Source organism: Bos indicus, chromosome 2 (assembly GCF_029378745.1).
Source record: "Bos indicus isolate NIAB-ARS_2022 breed Sahiwal x Tharparkar chromosome 2, NIAB-ARS_B.indTharparkar_mat_pri_1.0, whole genome shotgun sequence".
Taxonomy (NCBI): domain Eukaryota; kingdom Metazoa; phylum Chordata; class Mammalia; order Artiodactyla; family Bovidae; genus Bos; species Bos indicus.
Genome location: NC_091761.1, coordinates 127,063,400 through 127,084,965, shown reverse-complemented (window position 1 = coordinate 127,084,965; position 21,566 = coordinate 127,063,400). Strand labels below are relative to the sequence as shown.

Genomic DNA, 21,566 nt, shown 5'->3' with positions numbered 1-21,566 from the left:
GGACATGAGTTTAAGCAAGCTCCAGGAGTTGGTGATGGACAGGGAGGCCTGGCATGTTGCAGTCCATGGGGTCACAAAGAGTTGGGCACGACTGAGCAACTAAACTGAACCGAACTGAAAATCACGGTACAGAATATTTTGTCCTCTGAAAGTTCTCTCATGCCCCTCCTTCAACTTCTGGCCCAGACAATCACTGATCTGCTTCCTGTCACTCTGGTTTAGTGTGAACCTTCTAGAGTCTCTTATAAATAGAACCATAGAGTGTGTAGTCTTGTGTCATGTTCTTTGACTTCACGTTATGTTTTTAAGGTTCTTCCACATTGTTGTATGTATAGCAGTTTGCACTTCTTTATTGCTGAGTAGTATTCCATTGTGGAGAAGGCACTGGCAACCCACTCCACTACTCTTGCCTGGAAAATCCCATGGACGGAGGAGCCTGGTAGCCTGCATTCCATGGGGTCGCTAAGAGTCGGACATGACTGAGTGACTTCACTTTCCCTTTTCACTTCATGCATTGGAGAAGGAAATGGCACCCCACTCCAGTGTTCTTGCCTGGAGAATCCCAGGGACGGGGGAGCCTGGTGGGCTGCCGTCTATGGGGTCGCACAGAGTCGGACACGACTGAAGCGACTTAGCAGCAGCAGCAGCAGTGTTCCATTGTATGACTATTCCATAGTTGGTTTTTTCCATTCACCAATTGATGAATATTTGGGTTGTTTCCAATTTGGGGATATTACAAATAATGCTGTTTTGCATATCATGTACAAGTTTTTGTGTAGCTGTGTGTATACCCAGGAGTGGAACTGTTGGGTCATGTATTAAGTGCATGGTTAACTTTGTAAGGAGCTGCCAAGCTGTTTTTCTCAAAGTGAATGTACCTTTTTTCATCCCCACCAGCAGTGTTTGAGACTTCCAGTTGTTCCCCATTCTAGTCTCTCTTTGGTTCTACTCTGGGAAATTTCCTCAAGTTTATCATCCAACTCTTCTGTAGGGCCTTTATTTCTTCGGTCAGACTATGTGTTAATTTCCAAGAGTTGTTTTGCTTTGTGAATGTTCTTTTTCGAGCATCCTGTTCTTATCTCATGGGTGCAACATTTCCTTTTGTCTCTCTGAGGATATGATTTTTTTTTTTTTTTGTAGTTTCCTCCTTCCTGCAGAGTCTGTGTCCTCTAAATATACTTTTCCTGTTCATTTGAGTGTATGTATGTCTATTGCACATGTGAGTTTTCCCTAAAATGTTTAGGTACCCTTGGCTGTGTGCGTGTTAAATGGGGGCCAGGAAAGAAGGTGGTTGGGGCTCCGATGTGGTGAGTGGGTTTTGTTGGCTGATACCTCACTGCAGCGTGAGGCAACAGGGAACTCTAGATAGAGGTCTTTGCCTTCTGTGGCTGCTCAGCGTCCGCTGAGATGTTTCCATTCTCCTCTCTGAGAGTGGACTCTGGGCTTCTGTTTGCTGAGAACCAGGCAGGCAGAAGGGCTAGGGGACAAAGTGGGGCAGTCCCAAGCCCCCATGCTCTCAGGATGGTGTCCCCACCTCTGCCAGGTCTCCCACAGTCCAGAGACCCTCTAGCTTACCACCTCTCAAGACTCAACCCCTAGTTTTCTGCTGGGATGAGAAGGAGACGTTTTCTTGGCTGGGTAGATGTAGGAGAAAAGGGGTCTTAGTGCCTTTTAAGATGACTGTCGATAAATCCTTCCAGAGATGCCTGGTCTTGCCACCAATTCCAGACCCTGTGAGGGTCTCTGGTATAGACCTGATGCATGTGCTTTCAGCATCTTGGCATAGATTCTGCTTTCCCGGCTTTGCTAATTCAGTGTTACACATCTCTCTCTTTAGCAGAGGCCAAGATTGTTGCTGTTGCCTCTCCTCTGTTTTGTCCTTCTAAATTGATATCTTTAAAAAAAAAAAAATTTATACTGTTGTTTTAGTGGAGTTTCAGGGTAGGGATAGAAATAGAGGCTAATGTATTCATCCAACCCACTCTCCGTAACCATAATCCCTTGCTCTTCTAATTGCTTGGAGCCTTCACACCGTCATCTATAAAATGGAGCAAATGATCCCTCTCCTGACAACCACCCAGGAGCCTTTGTAAAGATCAGATGAGTTTTTGTGTAAATATTGGGTCGGCCAAAAAGTTCATTCAGTTTAAAGTAAAAATAAAAGACATTTTTCATTTTCACCAAGAACTTAATTGAACAGTGTATTCACTAACTGAATGAACTTTTTGCCCAACCCAATATTTACTGGTCACCTACCAGGGTTCTAAATGATGCTGAACTGAGGGTAGAGAGGACCTTCTAAAGGTTGGGGCTGGAGAAGAGATCATCCCAGGCTGAGTGATAATCTAGCCCTCCAATGACACTGCATAACACACACTCGCAGACCTCACTGGTATGTAACACTAAGCTTTCATTTAGCCTGGGAGCCTTCAGGGTTTAGCAGCTCCAGATTGGGTCAGCTAAGTGACTCTGCTGATCTCAAGTAGGACAGCTGACTGTGAACTATCCTAGGAAACCCTTGGCTGGGACAACTGGTCAACTCAGCTCTGCTCCACATGTCTTTCCTTTTCAGGGTCTAGTCCCAGAATGTTCACACAGTGATGGCCATGCGAGTGTTTCTTCAAGCCTCTGCCTACATCACATTGGCTATCACTGGCTAAAGTTAGCCACATGCCTGAGTGCCGAATAAGAGGACAGGGCAGGAAAGCCTGCTCAGAGGGCAGAGGGCATGGATAAACTAAGGCCAGCAATGCAACCCTTGTGCCACAAGTGTCCAGGTATGGTTCTGAAACAGAGCACCCCTCCCTGCTTGAAGCTTTCTTTCCCTAAACCCAGAATACTTTACCTAAACCAGGAAGCTGGGGTCCTGCCACTCTGATTTTGCATTCAGTTAAAGGAGTCAGTCCTTTACATACTACTCAGAAGAAAGGCTCTCCATCTCTAAAACAATCAGAAATAATCTCTCCGATAGAGAAATGCACTCCCCAGGCTTGGGCTGGGCTGTAGATCACAAACAGCCGATTTAATCTAGTTAATTATTTGATTAAATCAGAAGTTAGCTTAATTATTTTCTTGCTTCTCACCTCCTTTGAATCCATTCTGGAAACTGATTATGTCTTTAACATCAGCCCAGAGATAAGCATTTCAATTGGGAAATGTAATTAGCCAAGGAAAATGAACGTGGGTGCTGCCTTTTGTCAAAGCGCCATTAAAACCCAACTCTGGTCAATACCAACGTGGTATGAAGACAAAGGGGAGTTTGTTCCTCTCATGACTGGAGAAGAAGGCCCAGCAGGAAGAGGGGAATTAGGCCTCTTGAGGTCTTAGAGAAGGAGGTTCATTCGTTCACTCATGAGACATTTCCAGGCCAATTCTGGGCTGATAAAAGAGATGCAAAGATGAATTGGCCAAGTCCCTTATCCCTAAAGAGTTCTCCTCGAGGAAAGGACCCACACGTCATTGTGACATACGCAGTGCAGAAAATATAGAGGAAGGAGCCTACTTCTGTAGCATGGCAGAGTGTGTAGTATCCAGCTGGGCCCTGAGACAGGAGCTGGGGCTGCTCGGATAGAGAAGAGTAGAATTCCCTTCTGGGTGGAGGGTACAGCACGTGCAAAGGCACAGCAGCATGAGAGCCCGGGAGCTGTTGCAGAGGCAGCTTACAGCTAGGCTGCAGCACGGGTGTGCCAGGTACCCTCGGGCCACCTCCCCTCCCCTTTCGGGAGGCCTCTCCCCTTCCCCACCCTCCTTCTCCATCCCACCTTGCCTTCCAGCAGGAGTTCTGGAAGGATTCTCCTGAAGTGTTTGCTTGAACAGAAGTTTAAGATGTGTAGCAGTCTGAAAGCTGGAGGGTGGATTCAGGGCAACTGAGAACAACAGAGCTGTGTTCCAGAGCTGCAGAATAGGCAGGCGGAGGTGGGGGGCATTCTGGGTGGAAAGGACAGCCTGGGAGGAGGTTTGGCAGTCCTGTGTGCTGCCCTGAGAGTGACTGGAGCATGAAAGGAGAGGTGGGTAATGAGCTGCCCAGAGGGCAGAGGCTACATCACGGAGGGCCTCTTAGAAGGTAATTGGAGACCAGCTCGTTGGCCTTGGCCTCCGGGATGGGGGACCACAGACACGCACTGCCTGGGCTGTCGCAGCTGCTCGGCCCCTCTTCTGCAAGTCTGGCTGTTTGAAAAGCTCCACATGCTCAGCGCAGTGGGCGCTGGTTTGCTGGGATCTCTGCCTGAGACTGAAGGCTGTCTGGCATGCGGTGAGGTGGAGAGGTTACCTGGCCAGGTGGCTCCTGCACCTGGGAGAGGGAGGGAGGACCCCCTGCTGCCGGGGCCAAGGAGCCGAGGAGCCACCACACCTGTGCCCACCTGGCCCCTCTTCACTTGGACCCTCAGCCATCCTTACAAGGAAAACTCAGCTAAGGGAGACCGTGAGCTAACAGAAGTTGCCAGGCCCTGCTTCACTCTGAGACAGCCACCCAACTGTCTACCAGATCCCACCCTATCCAATCCATGCCCCCTCGGGGTTTTAATGGAGTGGTGATCAGCATGTGTGCAATTTTGTCTGCTGCTTTTTAGCCTGGTAGGATCTGGTAGCCTCCGTCTTTTGCTGCCCTCCCCAGGTGGAACCCTTCTCGCTGGTGAGCCAGCTGGTATAGGGAGAGAGCACCACCATAGCCATTAAGGCTGTGGTTACTGCTTGCTTGCTGTGTGACCTTGGACAAGTTGCTTAACCTCTCTGAGCCTCCATAGATCACCTGGAAACGGAGATCATATGACGTCAGCTGGAGAATTGACCAAATGCTTGGTCTAGGACTTGGTATGTAGGACCTTCTAAGCAAGTGACTGTGGTTATTATGAGATGTTCACAGGGTGCAGCTCAGATTACTGCCTGGTGCGTTAGCTGGGTTACCTTGAGCACCAGTCATTGAATCTCTGTGAGCTTCAGTTTCCTCCTCAGTGGAATAAGGGTAATGGTATTTCTCAGAGAGGATATAAGGCTCAGACAGGTTCATTATTGTGTGAAAAGACTGTGGAGATGGATGCACTTTGTCCTTGTCATTGCTTCTTCTCTGTCTCTCCTTAGAGCCGAGTCCAGGGTGTTGATGGTCTTTACTCCATCAGGTGATCTGAGAGCTCTTCACATGCCTTCCACTAGCGCTGGCCAGTGGGCAGCGGGCAAAGGTGAGGGCACAGAAGGTGGAGAAGGTCAATGTCTGCACCCACCCACCTAAGCATGGGGCCATGGGGCCATGTGTACAGGATGAGGTGGCCCTGCCCCAACTTCGGGCTCCAGAGGCTGGGGGTGGGGCATTCTCCATCCCTACTTCCAGTCCATGGGAGAGGAAACCCTGTCCGCAAAAGGACACGTAATGACCGGGATCCTGTTAAAGTTGTCTCTGGCCGGATCCAGCTCAGCACATCACAGACCACTCAGGCCTTTCTTCTGTCTCCTCTGCGGGTCTCAGCATCAGTCCTGGGCTGGGGGTGCAGGATGGCTTAGAGGCAGGGTGGAGTGTGAGCCTCGGCCACCGACACGGGCTTCCGTCCCGAGCCCCTGCTCCTTGCAAGCTGGCTGGCGGAATCCTCAACTGAATAAGGCTCTTCAATCTCCCAAGATAGCAAGCATGTGCCCTGAGCACAGAGCCTGCCAGGAGGACCTCAGAGAAGGATGCGGGGCTGTGCAGAGACATGACAAGGTTTTGATAACAGTGTCTACCTGACATGTCTGAAAAATCAGACGTGCATCTTCTTGGCAGGGCATGCAATTTCCTGCTAATGAGTTGTGAGAGGCTGGAACAAGTTATCATCAGGGAGGCTGGGCTGACTGCTTCCCAGGGGAGCAGAAGCCAAGAGACAGAGCCAGGCCCCAGCCCCCTCCCTCAGCCATGTTGGGGAGTTCTGCCAAGGGGCAGAACTAAAGCCCGGAGTGAGGGTCTCCAGTCCAGGTCAGGATCTGCTGCTGGATCTGGACCCCTTGCCCAGAGCATCTCCAAGCCCTTAGCTGCGTGCACTCCCCCTGCCTCAGCAGGAGTCCTACAAAGTGCCCTCCCCTGCAAGCTCTCGGAGAGATTTGAAGCCACAACACCAGCAATGTGTTCCCTCACATCTCATCTTATTAGCCCTTCATGACACTCCACATTAGAGAAACTGAGGCTCAGAGAGGCAAAATAACATGCCCACAGTCATGCTGTAATGGGTGTATTTATTTAAGGTAATGCGAGCTGCTGTAACAGATAAACCCAGAGATTATTGTATGGATTGGGAACAGACATTTATTTCTTGCTTGTGTAAAGTCAAATGGCAGGAGGAGGGAGCCCCACCCATCACGGTCCCTCAGGGACAGGGTAACAGAGGCTCCGTCATCTTCAGATTGTGACTCCCAAGGTCACCTCAGCCTCGGAGGATCCCACAGCAGGTTTCACGGACCAGGGCTCAGTCTGTATGTAACTTACACCCATATTCCACTGGCCAGAACTGGGTCAGAGGGCCCCACCTAAAGATAAGGGAGGTGGGAAAAGTGGGAAGCGCAGTGTCTGACTGGATGGTGGTTCCCCCCCAACGGCTCTGCCCTGAGGAGGGGAAGCATGACCACTACTGGGCCTAATAGAGGGTGTTTTTCTTACACAAAGGCCTGGATCGAGTTTGATGAGAGGCGATCCCTGAGAATTCAACAAGTAACCAACACGCAGTAAGACCTGGAAGAAAACACAGGATGTCCCTGACCCTCTGAGGTCGTAAAGGCTGCCCCCGCCTTCAATAAAGCCTGAACGCCTCAGCCTAGCAGTCACTGACCTTCACAGGAGGACTCCCTTGCAGCACTCCCTCCCTCATCCTGCTCCCCACACGCCCTGTGCTCCTCCCTGGCCAACCTCTCACCTCAGGGCCTTTGCATGTGCTGTGCCTTCTGCCTGGAACATCCTTCCTCCACCCCTCATCCCTGCAGACTCCCACTTATCCTTCCTGATCCCAATCAGAGGTCACCTGGGAGGCTTCCTAGTTAGGAGTTAGCTGCTTTGCCAGCATTGACCAGAGAGCTCAGTACCAGGCACCACGTGAAAGGATTTATAGGAATGAGCTCAGTCGTAACCTCCTGAGCCTATGAGCTGGCTATCCTTTTTTATAGATGAGGAACCCAAGACTGAGAGGTTCAGGAACCTGCGTGAGGTCACAGAATGGGTGGCAAAGACGAATCCCAAACCCAGGTCTGTACACTCACAGCTGAGACTTAACCACTGGATCAACTTCCGCCTTTTATTAGCCCCTGTCAGAATGCATCACAATTATTTGCTTACTTAATAGTTTGCTCTGAACTTGCTGTCTTTCTGAGAAGGCAGCTGCAGACTCCCTGAGGGCAGAGGTCACGGGTGATCCATCCTGGACTCTTCCTCACCGTTGCCATCATGCTGAGGTCTGGGTGGCAATTTTTTCTCAAATAAATCCCTCATCCTCTGAGAACCAGGACCAGAAATTCTTCAGATTATCATCTGTCATAATCCCCTGCCTGCTTGCCTGTCAGTTTTTGAAAGTTAACCTGAAACCATTTGAAAATGATCTGAGAGTCACAGCCCAGCCTTCTCCATGCATGATTAAGTACGATGGCTTTTTAATGATTTGAGCTGCGCCTTCCGTGGATTGACAAAAATGGATTACCATACATTTCTGAAAACTGTGCCGCTGAAATCAGATTTTTTTTTTTTCATTTTCTCACTCATCCTCGCAAACCTTTGCTGAGAATGACAAATACTTGGGCTTTAATTGTTTAGTCGCATGAGGGTGGCGCCTGAGAATTCCGAGAACTGCTCTCACTGGGAAAGCCTTGAAAGGCTCCCAGGTTCGATCTTTGGGAAATTGAACTGTGTGTTTTCTCTGAAGCAGAGGGAGTTGTCTTCTGGGCCACGGCACGTCTGCTGCATTTGTGAATTGCGTTGGGCTCCAGATCTAAAACAGAAGCAGTTCTCACCCAGGAAGCGTGCTCAGGGCTGTCGCACCAGGAATGAGAAGTGGGTATACATGGGCAGGTGGGTGAGGAGCTCTCCCTGTTTCATTCATGCACGGACCCTTCCCCTCCTGCTCCCTCTTTCTACCAGACTCTGTGCCACATCAAGCCACCCACATCTTCAAGGGGGATGTTATTAGTCCCTTTTGATAAATGCAGACTCGTGGCTCAGAGAGGTTAAGGAATCTGGTTGGGGTCACATAGCTGGTAATACACAGAGCCAAGGCTCAAACATTTTGACTAGAAGCCTATGCTTTTTCCATTATTACTGTTGCCTATTAAAAGAAATCAAATAAAATCAAGTGAAAGGTGATTCAGAGGCAATTACTGCAGCTGATTTTCTTATTTCTTATTTAAAGGAAAAACAAACTTCCCTGTCCACCTATTAATGCACTCTCTCTAATAATGTGCATTACCTGACATTTTCCCCATTTCACAGATGAGGATGTTGAGGTTTATGTGGGTAAACCAGCTAACCAGAGATCACACAGCTAGAAATAGTAAGGTAGGATTTGTTTCTACATCTCCCTGACTCCAAAATAAATTCCTCACCTCATCCTTTGTAGGAAATGAAAATCTGCCCAGAGGGTCCCCCATCTCACTTAGGTGGTCAGCCCAGATAGGTCTGCCAGTGGGAAGCCTGTGCTACTTTCTGTGTAAAATGCATACAAATGTCCATTTAGTAAAGGGGGGGGTTGGGGTGGCTTCTAGCAGATTCTGAAAGGGGTCTATGGATTAAGGAAAGGGAAGGTCTCAGGTATCTGTGGAGGAGGGGGAGCCGGCCCCCTCCTCTTCCCTGGATGCTGAGGGTGAATCAGGGGGGGCCATCATGGACCTGATGGGAAGAGGGCCAGCTGGTCTGGCCTCCGCCCCTGCCTGCTGGGCTCCTCAGTTCTCTCTCCAGGTTAATTCTGTTTATGTTGACTCAGACCCTACTGCGCACACCTGGTGTGAGAGTGTGAGTGTGTGTGTGTGTGTGTGTGTGTGTGTGTGTGTTAGTCGCTCAGTCATGTCTGACTCTTTGTGACCTCATGGACTGTAGCCTCTGTCCATGGGATTCTGCAGGCAAGAATACTGGAGTGGGTTGCCATTTCCTTCTCCAGGGAATCTTCCCAACCCAGGGATTGATACCAGGTCTCCTGCAGTGCAGGCAGATTCTTTACCATCTGAGCCACCAGGGAAGCCATCGTAGATGGTCTCAAGATGAATATGGCAGGATCTCTGCCTTCCAGGCTCCTGCTTGTTAGAGAGACAGACCAGCAGGGACACTCCCAGAGTTGGCCTGGCCAGGTGATCAGCAGTGGGACCCAGAATGGTGCAGGGAGAAAGCATCACTACCTTGAGGACATCTGGGAAGGCTTTGTGGAGGCTTGTCTGCGCATCAAGGCAGGACTTCTACCGGGAGGTACCAGCTGCTTTCACATAGGCACTGCTCCCTCCCACAGGTGGCAGGTGCCGCCACGCCCTGAGGAGTTGGCCTGGGGGTCTTGTGGCTGTGGGCACCTCTCTGGGACCCTCTCAGGCCCTCTGAACCTGGCCAAGTTTCCAGAAATTGCACAGAAGCAAGATGACCCACCAATGAAATGCAGAGTCTCTGAGGCAGACAGACTGAGTTGAATCCTGGCTCCCCATTCATCAACCTTGGGAACCTTCCATGACCTGTCTCAGCCTCAGTTTCCCCACTTGATAAAGAGCGACACAATCGCACCCTCCTCAGAGGGTTGTTGGGAGGCTGTTTAAAGAGTGCCCGCATCTGCCTCCACACAGGTTCAGTTGAGGCTGGCCATGGACAGGAAGTGGTATGATCTCTGACCCTCAGGGTGGTTCTGCAGGGTGGAGGTGTGGTTGCTCCATTGTACAGATGAGGAAACTGAGTCAGCTAGTGAGTGGGGCTCCAGGGCTTGGCCCGTCCCCTGCAGCTCAGCCGTCCAAGCGACGGGAGGGGCCTTCAGCCGGGGCACAGCTCTGTGCCAGGCTCTCCCGGCACTGCCTCTGCCGCCTCTTTATGCTTCTTGGGGTGAATGGGGCCTCTCTGATTTCCTTGCTTCTCCCCTTTCTGGGAGGCATCGTTCATCTTGTTATCACAGCCTTGCATCTGTGTGCCTCTTGGTTCTGGCCTGCAGGCTGTGTTTGCCGTGGTCAGTGCGTAGCTCTGTGTGCCCACCACGTATATACAAGATGACATTATGACCTTGTGTCCATGGGCCTGGGAGGCCCTGGCACTTTCAGAGGGCAGCTAAGGGCTCCCCTCAACGGGGCTGAAGTGAGGTGACGGGCTGATGTTGCCGTGTGCTCTTGGTTAATTCTCCTTACCCTGGACTGATAAATAGCCTCCCACCAGCTGGAGGGTGTCTCCAGCTGCCTTCAGGGGATCTCAAAGCACAGGCCCAGGTGCTCCCTGCCTCCCTCCTACTCACCCTAAGTGACTAGAGGGCACTCCCCAGCCAAGATGGGCCGCTCCCGGGATTATTCTACCTGGAGTCTCCACTGGGTCCCCCTCAAGGACACTCTTCACACAACCGCTTATGTGTCGCTTTAAAACACCAGGCAGCTGGGGTCCCTAAGCCATCCACACGAAGCTTCCTGAGCCCCCAAGGCCCTGTGTGGTCCGGCCCACCACCCCTCACCACCCACTATGTTCCCTCTTTCTCACCAACCCAATCCACACCTGCTCTCTGCTGCACAAGCAGGCCAAGACTTCCCCGCTGCGTTCTACTTGCTGTGTATCTGCCTGGCCTGCCCCGACCCCCTCTTCCCTCCCGTGCCTCCTTCAGGCCTCAACTCAAAGGCTTGGCCATGCCCCTGTTCGCTTTCCCTCTACCGCACGCGGTCCTTTGTAACTCAGTGCCATCGTGTGATACCTGGCTGGTGTCTTTCTCCCCAGCCAGACCTTCAGCGCCTTGAGGGTGGGGACCGGGACTGTCCGCTCCCCACTGTGCTCAGCACCAGGCCCAGCCTGACTCCACAGTGTGTTTTCGGGTAAATGAATGAACCTGGGGCAAGTGACTTAATTCTTGAAGTTTCCATCTTTACCTGTAAAAGAGGGACAATGATAGAGTTTTCACAAGGCTTAAAAAAGATGTGTGTAAACATATAAGGCTGTGCCCAGCACGGAGTGCTGTCTACAGCTGTTCTTGTTAACCTCTGTGGTTGGCATTTAGGAGAATCCCACATCCCACAAGTGAACTTCAGTTGGGTGTCCTCCCTGGGCCAGGATTTCAGAGATTCATGGACTTGGGGTCTGCCCTCCCCCTCCAACCCCCTCCACACCTGCCACCATGTTAGGAACAGCCTCTGGTAGGGGCCCTGGCTCTCCAGAGTCTTCATCATCCAGATGGGAGGCAGTGGGTGGAGGGCATCATTCAGGAGATCTCAGTGACACCTTTACTCTCCAGGGCCTGTGCCAGCTTCAGTTAAACAGGCTTAGATTCTGCCCTGAAGACACTCACTGCCTGGGAGGGACTTGAGAAAAGGACACAGATTTCTGTAATGAAAGCTGAAAAGCAGTTCTTTTAATAAAAATTCAGAGGAGGATGACCTCAGGTCCAGGTGGGGGCAATCAGGGATGTCTTCATGTAGGAAGCAGCATTTTCTCTAGGACTTAAAGTAGACATTGGATTTGGCCATCTGTGGAGACAATTTGGGTTAGAGGAGGCACGTCCAAGCAGACAGAATAAAGGTCTGGAAGGTAAGAAAAGGTGGACCTCATAGAGTCTGTAGTCTAGCTAGAGTACAGAAAACATGCCAAGACTATTAAGAAATAGGACTGAAAGGGCGTTATATCAGTCATCTATTTCCAAAATAATGCCATGTAAAAAATTACTCCACAGTGAGTGGCAGACAACAGTCAGCATTTATTTTTTGTTCACGTGGCTGCAAATAGGCTGGGGTTTGGTTTATCTAGGCTGCGCTCAGCTGGCTCAGGTCTGCTCCATCCATCCGTCATCCTTCATGGACCAGTGACTGTTTGAGACTTGTTCTTCTCCTGGTGAAAGGTGGGCACGCAGGAGGGCAAATCCACCCATGCTAGCTTATTTCAAACCTCTGTTCAAGTCATGTCCACTAATCCCACTGGCAAGTCTCAGGGCCGAGCCTAAAGTCAGAGCCGATTTTAATTCCCTTCCCACCATGATGCCAAAAAGGGTTACATGGATAAGACCAAGGCTGATGGAATAAGGATGTTTACCCTTCCCATGGAGGTGAAGGGACAGTACTGAGCAATCGTCTAATTTGCAGGGGGAAGCCAGACCATGGAGGGACTCTGGGTCTGCCCTCAGGAGCTACACAGAGCAGCGGTTGGGTTTAAGGTGTCTTGGGGTGAGCAGCCAGGACTCCGGCTTTTGCTCTTCTTCCTGTTGAGGCAAGAAGTGTGTTAAAAATGCCAGAGTGCCTGGCCAGCTTGGTCCTGCCTTCCTGAGAGCCCGCAGCTCCTGCCTGCTTGGCACGTAGCCTGTGCCATCCTTTCCTGCTGGGCCAAGGGTATGCCTTCCTCTGCCAGAACTGAGCCTTATGATAACAGCCCTGTGCACAGAGCACCTACTGTGTGCTGGGGGTATCAGTTTCTCTGGTACTGAGCGCCTGCTGAGTACTCTGGTATACATCCATCTCAACTGGCCACTCTGTCCTCAAAAGGAGGCCCCATTGTCCCATTTTTTCTGAGCCCCAGGGAGGTTAAGTCAGTTGCCCATGATCACACAGCTGGGAAAGGATGAAGCTGGGTTAAAACCAAGTCTGTAAAGTCACGTGGTCGGAAAAGTCTGGTTACAGCTGTGAGCGCCCTGAGTTCCAGCTTCTCCATCTGCCTTTCTTCTCTATGAGGTGTTCTGAGATGAAGGCAGTTCAGAGCTTGTTACACAGCACTGTTGCAGGGAATTGTCTGAATGCCAGTTTCCAGGTCAGCCTGCACCCCCAGCTCTTATTTAAAAACAAACGAAACATTAACATTTTTAAACACACCCTGTTTTCCAATGAGGAACCCTGTCCAGCAGGCTGCTTCAGTGAACCGTGTCTGGCCATTCGTCGCAGTAAACGTCATCCGGCGGTCAGCCACAGCAAGCATTCTCCAGCCGCCTGTGGCTGCAAAGCATGGCATGTGTTTGGGAAGGATGCAGGAAGCCATTAGTTCCACCAGGGCCCTAATGTCAGCAGCTGCCCATCATGTCCCTCTGACAGTGCTTTCCTCGGATAACTGGCTGCTGCTATGAGCACTGTGTTTTCTCTGAGGCCGAAAGAGCTTGTGAAATGTTTGGAAATCCCTAAGAAAGTGCTGTGGGTATTGCCACCAGCCATTTATTCATGCAGCAGCCATTTGTTCTTGCCTTCTTGGTGCCTGGCCTAAGGATGGATGCTGGGGCTCCTGGGAAGAGTCAGACCCAGCCACTGCCCTCCAGGATTCACGGGCAAAGATGATTCATGGGCAGAGATGATTCATGGGCAAGATGTCAGATGCAGGGTGGACCGTGCTGTGACGGAGGCGCCTGCTGCAGAGCGAGTTGGGCTTGCAAAGGAGGGGGCGGTCAGCTCTGCTTCGTGGTTCTGGAACATCCTGAGAAAAGACAGTGCTCGCATCAGCAGACACTGCAGGGTGTTTGGGGAGCTGCTAGTGGTCTGCTCTGGGCAGAGCATCACGTGCAAAGAGAGCAAAAGGGAGGTGAGACTAGGGAGGGTGCCAAGCCTGGACCCCAGGCAACCTGCACACTGTGCCCAGGACTTTGAACTTGGAGAACAGGAGGCTTTGAGAGCTTTTTAAAAGGGCAGTGATACAGTCAGATCTGATCACCTTTTATTAATCAGCTTCTCGTAAGAACATTCTGTTGGATTCCAAGAATATTTCCTTAAAAATATCTTTAGTCCTTCTGGAGGCACCAAGAAACCTTTTCCTGGAAATACTCAGCCCCTGAACACAACTTTATGTAATCCAGGAACTAATCATTATGGAAAGCTTCAAGGAAAAAATTCCTCCCGGAGGAAAACAAATAACCCAGACCTGATAAAAATGGGGAAGTCCTCATCCCTAAAATATTTTATGCAGCCAGAAGACCTCAGTTCCGTTCAGTCGCTCAGCCATGTCCAACTCTTTGTGACCCCATGGACTCCAGCACCCCAGGCTTCCCTGTCCATCACCAACTCTTGGAGTTTACTCAAACTCATGTCCATCCAACCACCTCATCTTCTGTTGTCTCCTTCTCCTCCTGCCTTCAATCTTTTCCAAAATCAGGGTCTTGTCTAATGAGTTAGTTCTTCGCATCAGGTGGCCAAAGTATTGCTGTTTCAGCTTCAGCATCAGTCCTTCCAATGAATATTCAGGACTGATTTCCTTTAGGGTGAACTGGCTGGATCTCCTTGGAGTCTTCTCCAACACCACAGTTCAAAAGCATCAGTTCTTTGGTGCTCAGCTTTCTTTATAGTCCAACTCTGACATCCATACATGACTACTGGAAAAGCAATAGCTTTGACTAGACAGACCTTTGTCAGCAAAGTAATATCTCTGCTTTTTAATATGCTGTCTAGGTTGGTCATAGCTTTTCTTCCAAGGAGCAAGGGTCTTTTAATTTCATGTCTGAAGTCACCATCTGCAGTGATTTTGGAGCCCAAGAAAATAAAGTCTGTCACTGTTTCCATTGTTTCTCCATCTATTTGCCATGGAACAATGGGACCAGATACCATCATCTTAGTTTTTTGAATGTTGAGTTTTAAGCCAGCTTTTTCACTCTCCTTTTTCACTCTTTCACAGAAGACCTCAGGTAGTTTTAAACAATGTGCTTTGGGGTAGTGGGGATATCGCTTTAATTCATCCGCATAGAAACCCATGTGGCAGAACATTCCAGCTGCTACTGCTGCATAGCAAATTACTCCAAAATTTACAGCTTAAAACAGTGGTTTTATTATGCTCACAGATCCAGTGGGCTAAGAATTCAGAAAGGGCACAATGGGGACAGCTTATCTCCCTGCCAGGATATACAGCCCCTAACCTGGGAAAGCTTGAAGGCTGAAGGTAACTTGATAGCTGGAACCTTCTGGAAGATTTTTCATTCCCATGTCTGGAATGGATGCAGACTGTTGACTGGAAGCTCAGATGGGCTGTCCATCAGATAGCGTACGTATGGCTTCTCCACATGTTCTCTCCTTGTGGGCTCTCTTGGGCTTCCTTACAATATGGTGGCTGGTCCCAAGAGCCAGCATTCCAAGAGACAGGAAGTCGAAACTGCCTGTTCCTTAAAGTCTGGCCCTGAAAACTAGCACATCATCCATTTTGCTTTGTTCTGTTATTCCAGGTAGTCACGAAGTTGCAGCCAGGTTCAAGGAGAGGAGCTGTGGGCAGAGGTTCTCTTGTGGGATAGGATGTCCTATGGCATCCATCTTTGGGAACTCAACCTGCCCCACAGCCACGTTGGTTTCTTTGGAAGCTGAGAAAGACATTTGTGTTGTTGCTTTACAGATTAAGAAAAGTCTCTGGATTGTATCATCAAATTAAATGCAACCATTAGTATTTGGCTCTGGGGATATTGTGGTAATAGGCTACGCCTTGGGTGATTTTTTTTTTTCTATCTAAATGTTCTTTCTGGAGCTTATGTTGCCCAGCCTGACCCATTTCTCTTTGCTAATACAATGTCACATAAAAACCTCATCATCATCAATATGGCAGAGTTGGAGAAGTGATACAAACCACAGTCCAGCAGGGCAGGGTGGTTCATGGCCAGGCAGCCCTCAGGGGAGGAGGCCGTGGGGTCCCAGGGTCCTTCCCTTGTAGAGCCTGACATAGAGTGAGATAGATAGCTCTGTGCAGGGCAGTGGTGTGACCCGCTCAACCATTCTGGCCAATCTGGCCACAGCCTGCTGGGAGGGTCTCCTCTGTCGATTGGCACCAGAACCTAGAGCACAGAGTTAAGCTTCCCTGGACGTGGTCACCGAAGATGCCCACGTGATAGGTTCAGTCTGTTCAACCCACACATTTACCTTTAATGCCTCTGGGTGCCAGACTGTAGCCGAACATGGGAAGATATGAATGAGCCACAGCCCCTTCGAAGCCTTCCCTGCCCCGGGAAGGGGCCCCATTATTCCTAAATACTCATCAGGCACCTGTGATGGGCAGGAATTGTTCTAGGCAGTGGAGGACTGCAGTGCACAAAACAGAGCCTCCCCTCCAGCAGTTTACGCTCTGTTGGGGAAGACGGTAAACAGGGAAGCAGACCCGTGTGTGATGTTGCCAGGGATTAAGGTGCTGAAGATAGAGAGAGGGAAGAGCTATCACAAGTGCCAAGGCCAAGGCTCTAGGGCTTGGAGGGCTCCAGGAGCAACAAACAGCTGGCATGAAGATAGGGAGGCCAAGCGGAGAGAGGAAGCCAGGGCAGGATCACAGCCCTCCAGGCAGGTGGGGAGCCCTGGGAGGGTTTTGAGCAGAGGAAAGGCATGACACGACTTGCATTTCTGTAGTGGAAGGCCGGAGGGCGTGAGGAGGGGTAGAGGCTGGACCTCTTATGAAGACAGAGCCGCCAAAATCTGCTGCGGGACAAGATGTGGGGGTGAGAGATGAAGAGGCAAGGGCTTGGGGCCACAGCTCTCCGGAGGAGGGGGTTGGCATTCACGGAGGGGAGAAGACTGTGGGAGGGACAGGTTGGGAGGGAGGGGCAGGATTTGCCTTCAGACAAGTTATAGGCGAGATGTCTCTAGATCTCCAAGTGGAAGTGTGAGTAAGGCGTTGTTGAATAGTGCGTCTGGGCCGGAGCTTGAGGTCCTGGGTGGATATTTAAATCTGGGAGTCATCAGCACCACGTGGATGGTATTTAAGCCGTGAGGCCAGATTGAGTCACTAAGAAAAGGAAGTAGAACAGATGAGAGGCCCAAGGACAGAGCCCCACGCTTTCAAGGCCTGGCGATGAGGAAGAACCAGCAAAGAAGCTAGAAAGAAGCAACCACAGGGTGAGAAGGAGAAGCAAGAGGAAGAGGAGCGTCCTGAAGGCCAAGACCCAGCCCAGAGCCAGAGCAAGGCCAGGGAGTCCATGCAGGAGATGGGCCAGCCGGGTCTCCTCCCTCCTGCCTGCCCACTCCACTGGCAGCTGTCTCTTGAGCCTGGAGGCGACCCTGCTGCAGGCTGAGCCCCTGCTGTTACAGAGGACAGGGCAGTAAATTGACAGCTCCATTATGGTGGTGAGAGTGGAGCACTTGTGGAGATGAGAGTGCACAAGCCTCGAGGGTGGGCCCCGAGGGGCTGGTGAGGACGTCTCAGGGAGGGTGAGACCTCATGCAGATTGTGGGGGGTAGGATCACTGTGGCTTCCTGGCCGAGGAGGCCCTGGGTGGGCTCTAGATCCGCAGGAGAAGGGGGGATGGGCAAGGCAATTCTTAGCAGAGTTTGCAGAAGTATCACAGAAGTCAGGGCAGGTGCTGAGGCTGCAGGGAATGGTGGATGGCATTGGGGTTGGGGGCTCTGGCCTTTGGGGTAGCAGGGAAGGGGTGTGAAAGAAGCCCTGGGAGCATTTGGCCTCAAGGAACTCACAGAAGGTCACCCGAATGGGAGGTCTGGGAAAGTTCTATGGAGGCTTTCTGGGCAGGAAGAGGTTGGCTGGGTGCAATCAGAGAAGGCTGCCAGTGGGAGGTGACCTTGAAGAAGGTGAAGGCTTTGCGTATGCCCAGATGCACAGAGAAGCTCTCTTGTCAGAGGAGACCACACATGCAAATGTAGGGAGGGCAGAGCACGCAGCCTGTGTCCAGGAAGCGGAGCTGGATGGGAGATGATATTAGCCAGATCCTCTGGACTCAGACCCAAAAGGCCTCACCCCCTGTCCCTGATTGTTGCGTGGGTACTGCAAAGCCTTTGCAGGTTCCTGAGCTGGGGAGGGGCACAGTAGATCTGGTTTTAGGAAGACAGGTAAGGTGACAATGTACAGGGTGAATCAGAGAGGCCCGGGAGGCAGGTAGACCTTTTCGGAGGCAGGTGTGCAGCCAAGTCCGGAGAAGGCAGTGGCACCCCACGCCAGGACTCTTGCCTGGAAAATCCCATGGACGGAGGAGCCTGGTAGGCTGCAGTCCATGGGGTCGCTAAGAGATGGACACGACTGAGCGACTTCACTTTCACTTTTTACTTTCACGCATCGGGGAAGGAAATGGCAACCCACTCCAGTGTTCTTGCCTGGAGAATCCCAAATCCCTGGTGAGCTGCCATCTATGGGGTCGAACAGAGTCGGACACAACTGAAGCAACTTAGCAGCAGCACAGCCAAGTCAGGGGTGGGAGGCAGCGGACACAGGTGGGACCCATGTGACGCTTTTCCTTTAAGTTGAGGTCAAGACTTTTACAAGCTGTGTCTAGTGCCCCACAGGGTGGTGAGAGACCAGTAAATGCAAGAGTATCACAAGGCCTCAGTGACCCTAGAAGACTTGGTGGAGGGGCTGCCCAGGGCCAGCTGGGGACAGAGAGGGTCACATTTTTGCTTGTAGGGGCAAGCTCACGTGTACCCATCATCGTGCCAGCTCCTTTTCATCCACCGCCCCACTTAACCCTCCCAGCAGCCTTATCAGGTTGGTCCTACTGTATTCATCTTGCAGATAAGAAAAATGAGGCTCAGCGAGGTACAGTGACTTGCCCTGTCACACAGCTAGTACCTAATGTAGCCAGAATGTGAACCCATGCCTCCCTGGGCCAGGCCAGAATTTCAAGGTGAGCTAAGGGACCCCAGAAATAAGAGCAGTAAACTGATATGTTAAGCGCTTACTCCAGGCCAGACATGTACACGTGCATTTAGGCTGGGCATTATATGATACCCTCGTCCCAGCTCAGGAACCTTCAGTGGCTCCCCAGTACCCTGGCCCAGGGGCCTTTACCTCATTTTACAGATGAGAACTTTGGCACTTAGAGGGGATATGTTGCTGCCCCAGCCTGGAATTTGAACCCAGAGCTGTGGTTTGTTTCTTTGTTTTTTAACAGACCCCACTGCCTCTATTCCTGGAGGAGGAAATGGCAACCCACTGCAGTATTCTTGCCTGGAGAATCCCATGGATAGGGCGAGCCTGGCAGGCTACAGCCCATGGGGTCACAAGAGTCAGACACCACTTAGCGACTGAACCACCACCACCACTGCCTCCTGCCCCGGCAGAAACTGGAGCCAGCGGTGTCCTTTGTGAACAAGAGTTCAGAGCTAGAGCTGGGGGCGTGGGCTGCTGCAGCCCAGGGAAGCTGCCGAGCCAGCTGCCTGACTCTCTGCGCCCCTCTGGCTCTTTCCCGACAGTCTATGGGCCTGTTGACTGAACAGACAGACCTCTTTTTCCATGGGGGAGCTACCCCAGACAGGCCACAGGTGCAGATACAGAGAAGGTATCACGCCTTCTCTCCTGCCTGGCGGCCGGGCCACCAGGTAACCTCTGGCCTGAAACGAAAAGCTTTCCAATAAGTGACTTGCTGGCCTGCGGCCCAGCAGGGTGGTGGCTGGGGGCGGGGTGAGAGGAAGCTGAGAGCCAGGGCAGAACCCTGCCAACAGATCTCTTAGTGAGCGGCCTCGGGAGTGTTTGGGAGGACAGCTGATCACGAGGCTCCCTGGCTGCCCTCCCGGCCCAGCTGAGGTCCCGAGGCCTCTGGGCTCAGGGTCAGACCAGGAGATGGAGGGCCCACGGGGTGAAAACAGCCAGCAGCTGGGGGACAGGATCCAGAAATCAGATACTCTGGGCCGCCTCGCCCTTGGCCCTGAAGGACACGCAGCTTGGGCTTCTCTTCTCCTCACTGATCAGAGCAGCTTCCTGGCCCCACCAGGAAGAAGGCTCAGCTAGCAGATCTGAAATTGTTTCCCAGCGAATCGAGACGCCCTCATACAGAAAACACATTACATGTGGCCCAGCCTTGGGCTCCTCTCCTCCCTTGGCCTAAACTTGAAGGGGATCTCTCTGGGGTCCTCGTCTATGAAATCCTGGGGTGAGGCAAGGCGGGGATCTCAGGAATTCCTCCAGGCCCTTAAGAACTCAGGTTTGAGGCCCTGTGGTGAAGGGAAGGCATCAGAGCCTGGAGCGTGGATGCCAGGCCAGCACCCTTGGGTCTGGGCATGTCTCGTCCGTGTGTGGCCCATCTGTGTCCCAAGGCCTGAACACCTCAGGAGGGTCCAGAGCTCCCACGAACTGTGTTCGGCCTTGGACACCTGCCTGGAAGCAGCCGGGATAAACCAGGAAAAGATCGACTTTGTTTGGCTTCGAGTGTGTTTTCCTATTAATGCTTAAGTGTGGGAGGGGTTGATATTCTGGAAATTCAGTTCAACCCAAATAGCAAAGCCATCCCAGGACACACGTCTCTGGACTGGAAGTGAGTCGTTTTCCCCCACCCCCTGCCAGCCCTCCCCACCCTCTACTTTTCCTTGCAAAACCCTTCCTCCTGGAAATGGCTCTTTAACCTCCAGACTTAACTTTCTGCCAACTTCTCCTGGGTCTACCTCCCATCCTTTTCCAGGGCATGCCTTTTATCTGACCTTGCCCAGCTTAGAGAGGTGGTTAAGTGTTTGAGTTTCATAGGCATTACTCTGCAAAGTCAACACAAGTGAGCAGTCAGGGAAGCACTAATTAAGGAGATCAGACATTAGCTCTGAATGCAGGAGGGCCCGCAGAGCCGTGCTTCAAACTCAAGTGGGGCTCCGCACCCGTTGGCCAGCTCTGGCAGCATCTGGGGGAAGGAGTACTCTGAAGGAACAATACTCCTCTTAAGTTACCCCCTAGTCCCTGAAGGAAATTGCTGCTGCCTGTGATGGCTGTAGTACAGAGTTGATGGGAGCCTGCCATCTCTTCCAGGAAGCCCTCCAGGTGGCACCAAGCACATCTCTTTCTCCCTCCTTTCCTCCTTCACCATCCTCTACAAGCCACGCTCTGTTGTCCCACATGGGGAGGTCTTCCTCGTTGCTTTTCTGTCCGGCTTGTGAGGGGGAAACGGTACAGTGTTCTCTGCCTTTACTCCCAAGACAGGAGTCTGAAGCCCAGGGGTGGCCATGGACTCTTTAGTCTGTGTATGTGTTTGGTTTCTTTGCTCAAACTGTCTTTCCTTTTTTTTTTTAAGGCAGAAATAAATTTCTGGTTATAAAACTAATCCATGAGCTAGAAGCAATCAAAAAGCACCTGTAATCTTCACCCTCAGAGATAACCACTGAATCACTTCCTGCCAGACTTAATTCTGTACCAGCTTGTCCATACTGGCAAACAGTAAAGAAATTATACTCTGCTTTTTTGTGGGGTTTTTTTGCAATTTAACTTTTCTAGCTTATCAGATCCTATGGCTACCTCCCCAACTAAGTCTTTCTCACTTGTGTGGATGTATGCATAATGTCCTCGTTTGTACATAAACCACAATTTGTATAACTGATCCCCTGTTACTGGAGTTGGAGCTTTTTTTTCCCCAACTTTTACCCATTATATTTGGGGCTTTCCTGGTGGCTCAGATGGTAAAGAATCTTCCTTCAAGGTCTGCCTACGAGGCCTGGGTTCTATCCCCGGGTTGGGAAGATCCACTGGAGAAGGGAATGGCTACCCACTGCAGTCTTCCTGCCTGGAGAATTCCATGGACAGGAACTTGGTGGGCTACAACGGGGTCACAAACAGTCAGACACGATTG

The 21,566-nt window shown here is 51.3% G+C and overlaps 1 protein-coding gene across 2 annotated transcripts in view; it reads left to right on the top strand.

The window, feature by feature from the left end:
* MAN1C1 (mannosidase alpha class 1C member 1) overlaps nt 1-21,566 on the top strand; it is a 154,519-nt gene that overhangs the window by 96,606 nt on the left and 36,347 nt on the right. Inside the window, exon 1 of one of the 2 annotated variants that reach the window (XM_070776271.1) lies at nt 7,892-8,014. The exons of the other annotated variant lie outside the window; for it this stretch is intronic. Within the exon in view, the coding sequence (XP_070632372.1) occupies nt 7,990-8,014 (25 nt within the window). The 5' untranslated portion in view covers nt 7,892-7,989. Of the gene's footprint in view, nt 1-7,891; nt 8,015-21,566 lie in introns of those variants that run through there. 2 annotated transcript variants of the gene reach the window in all.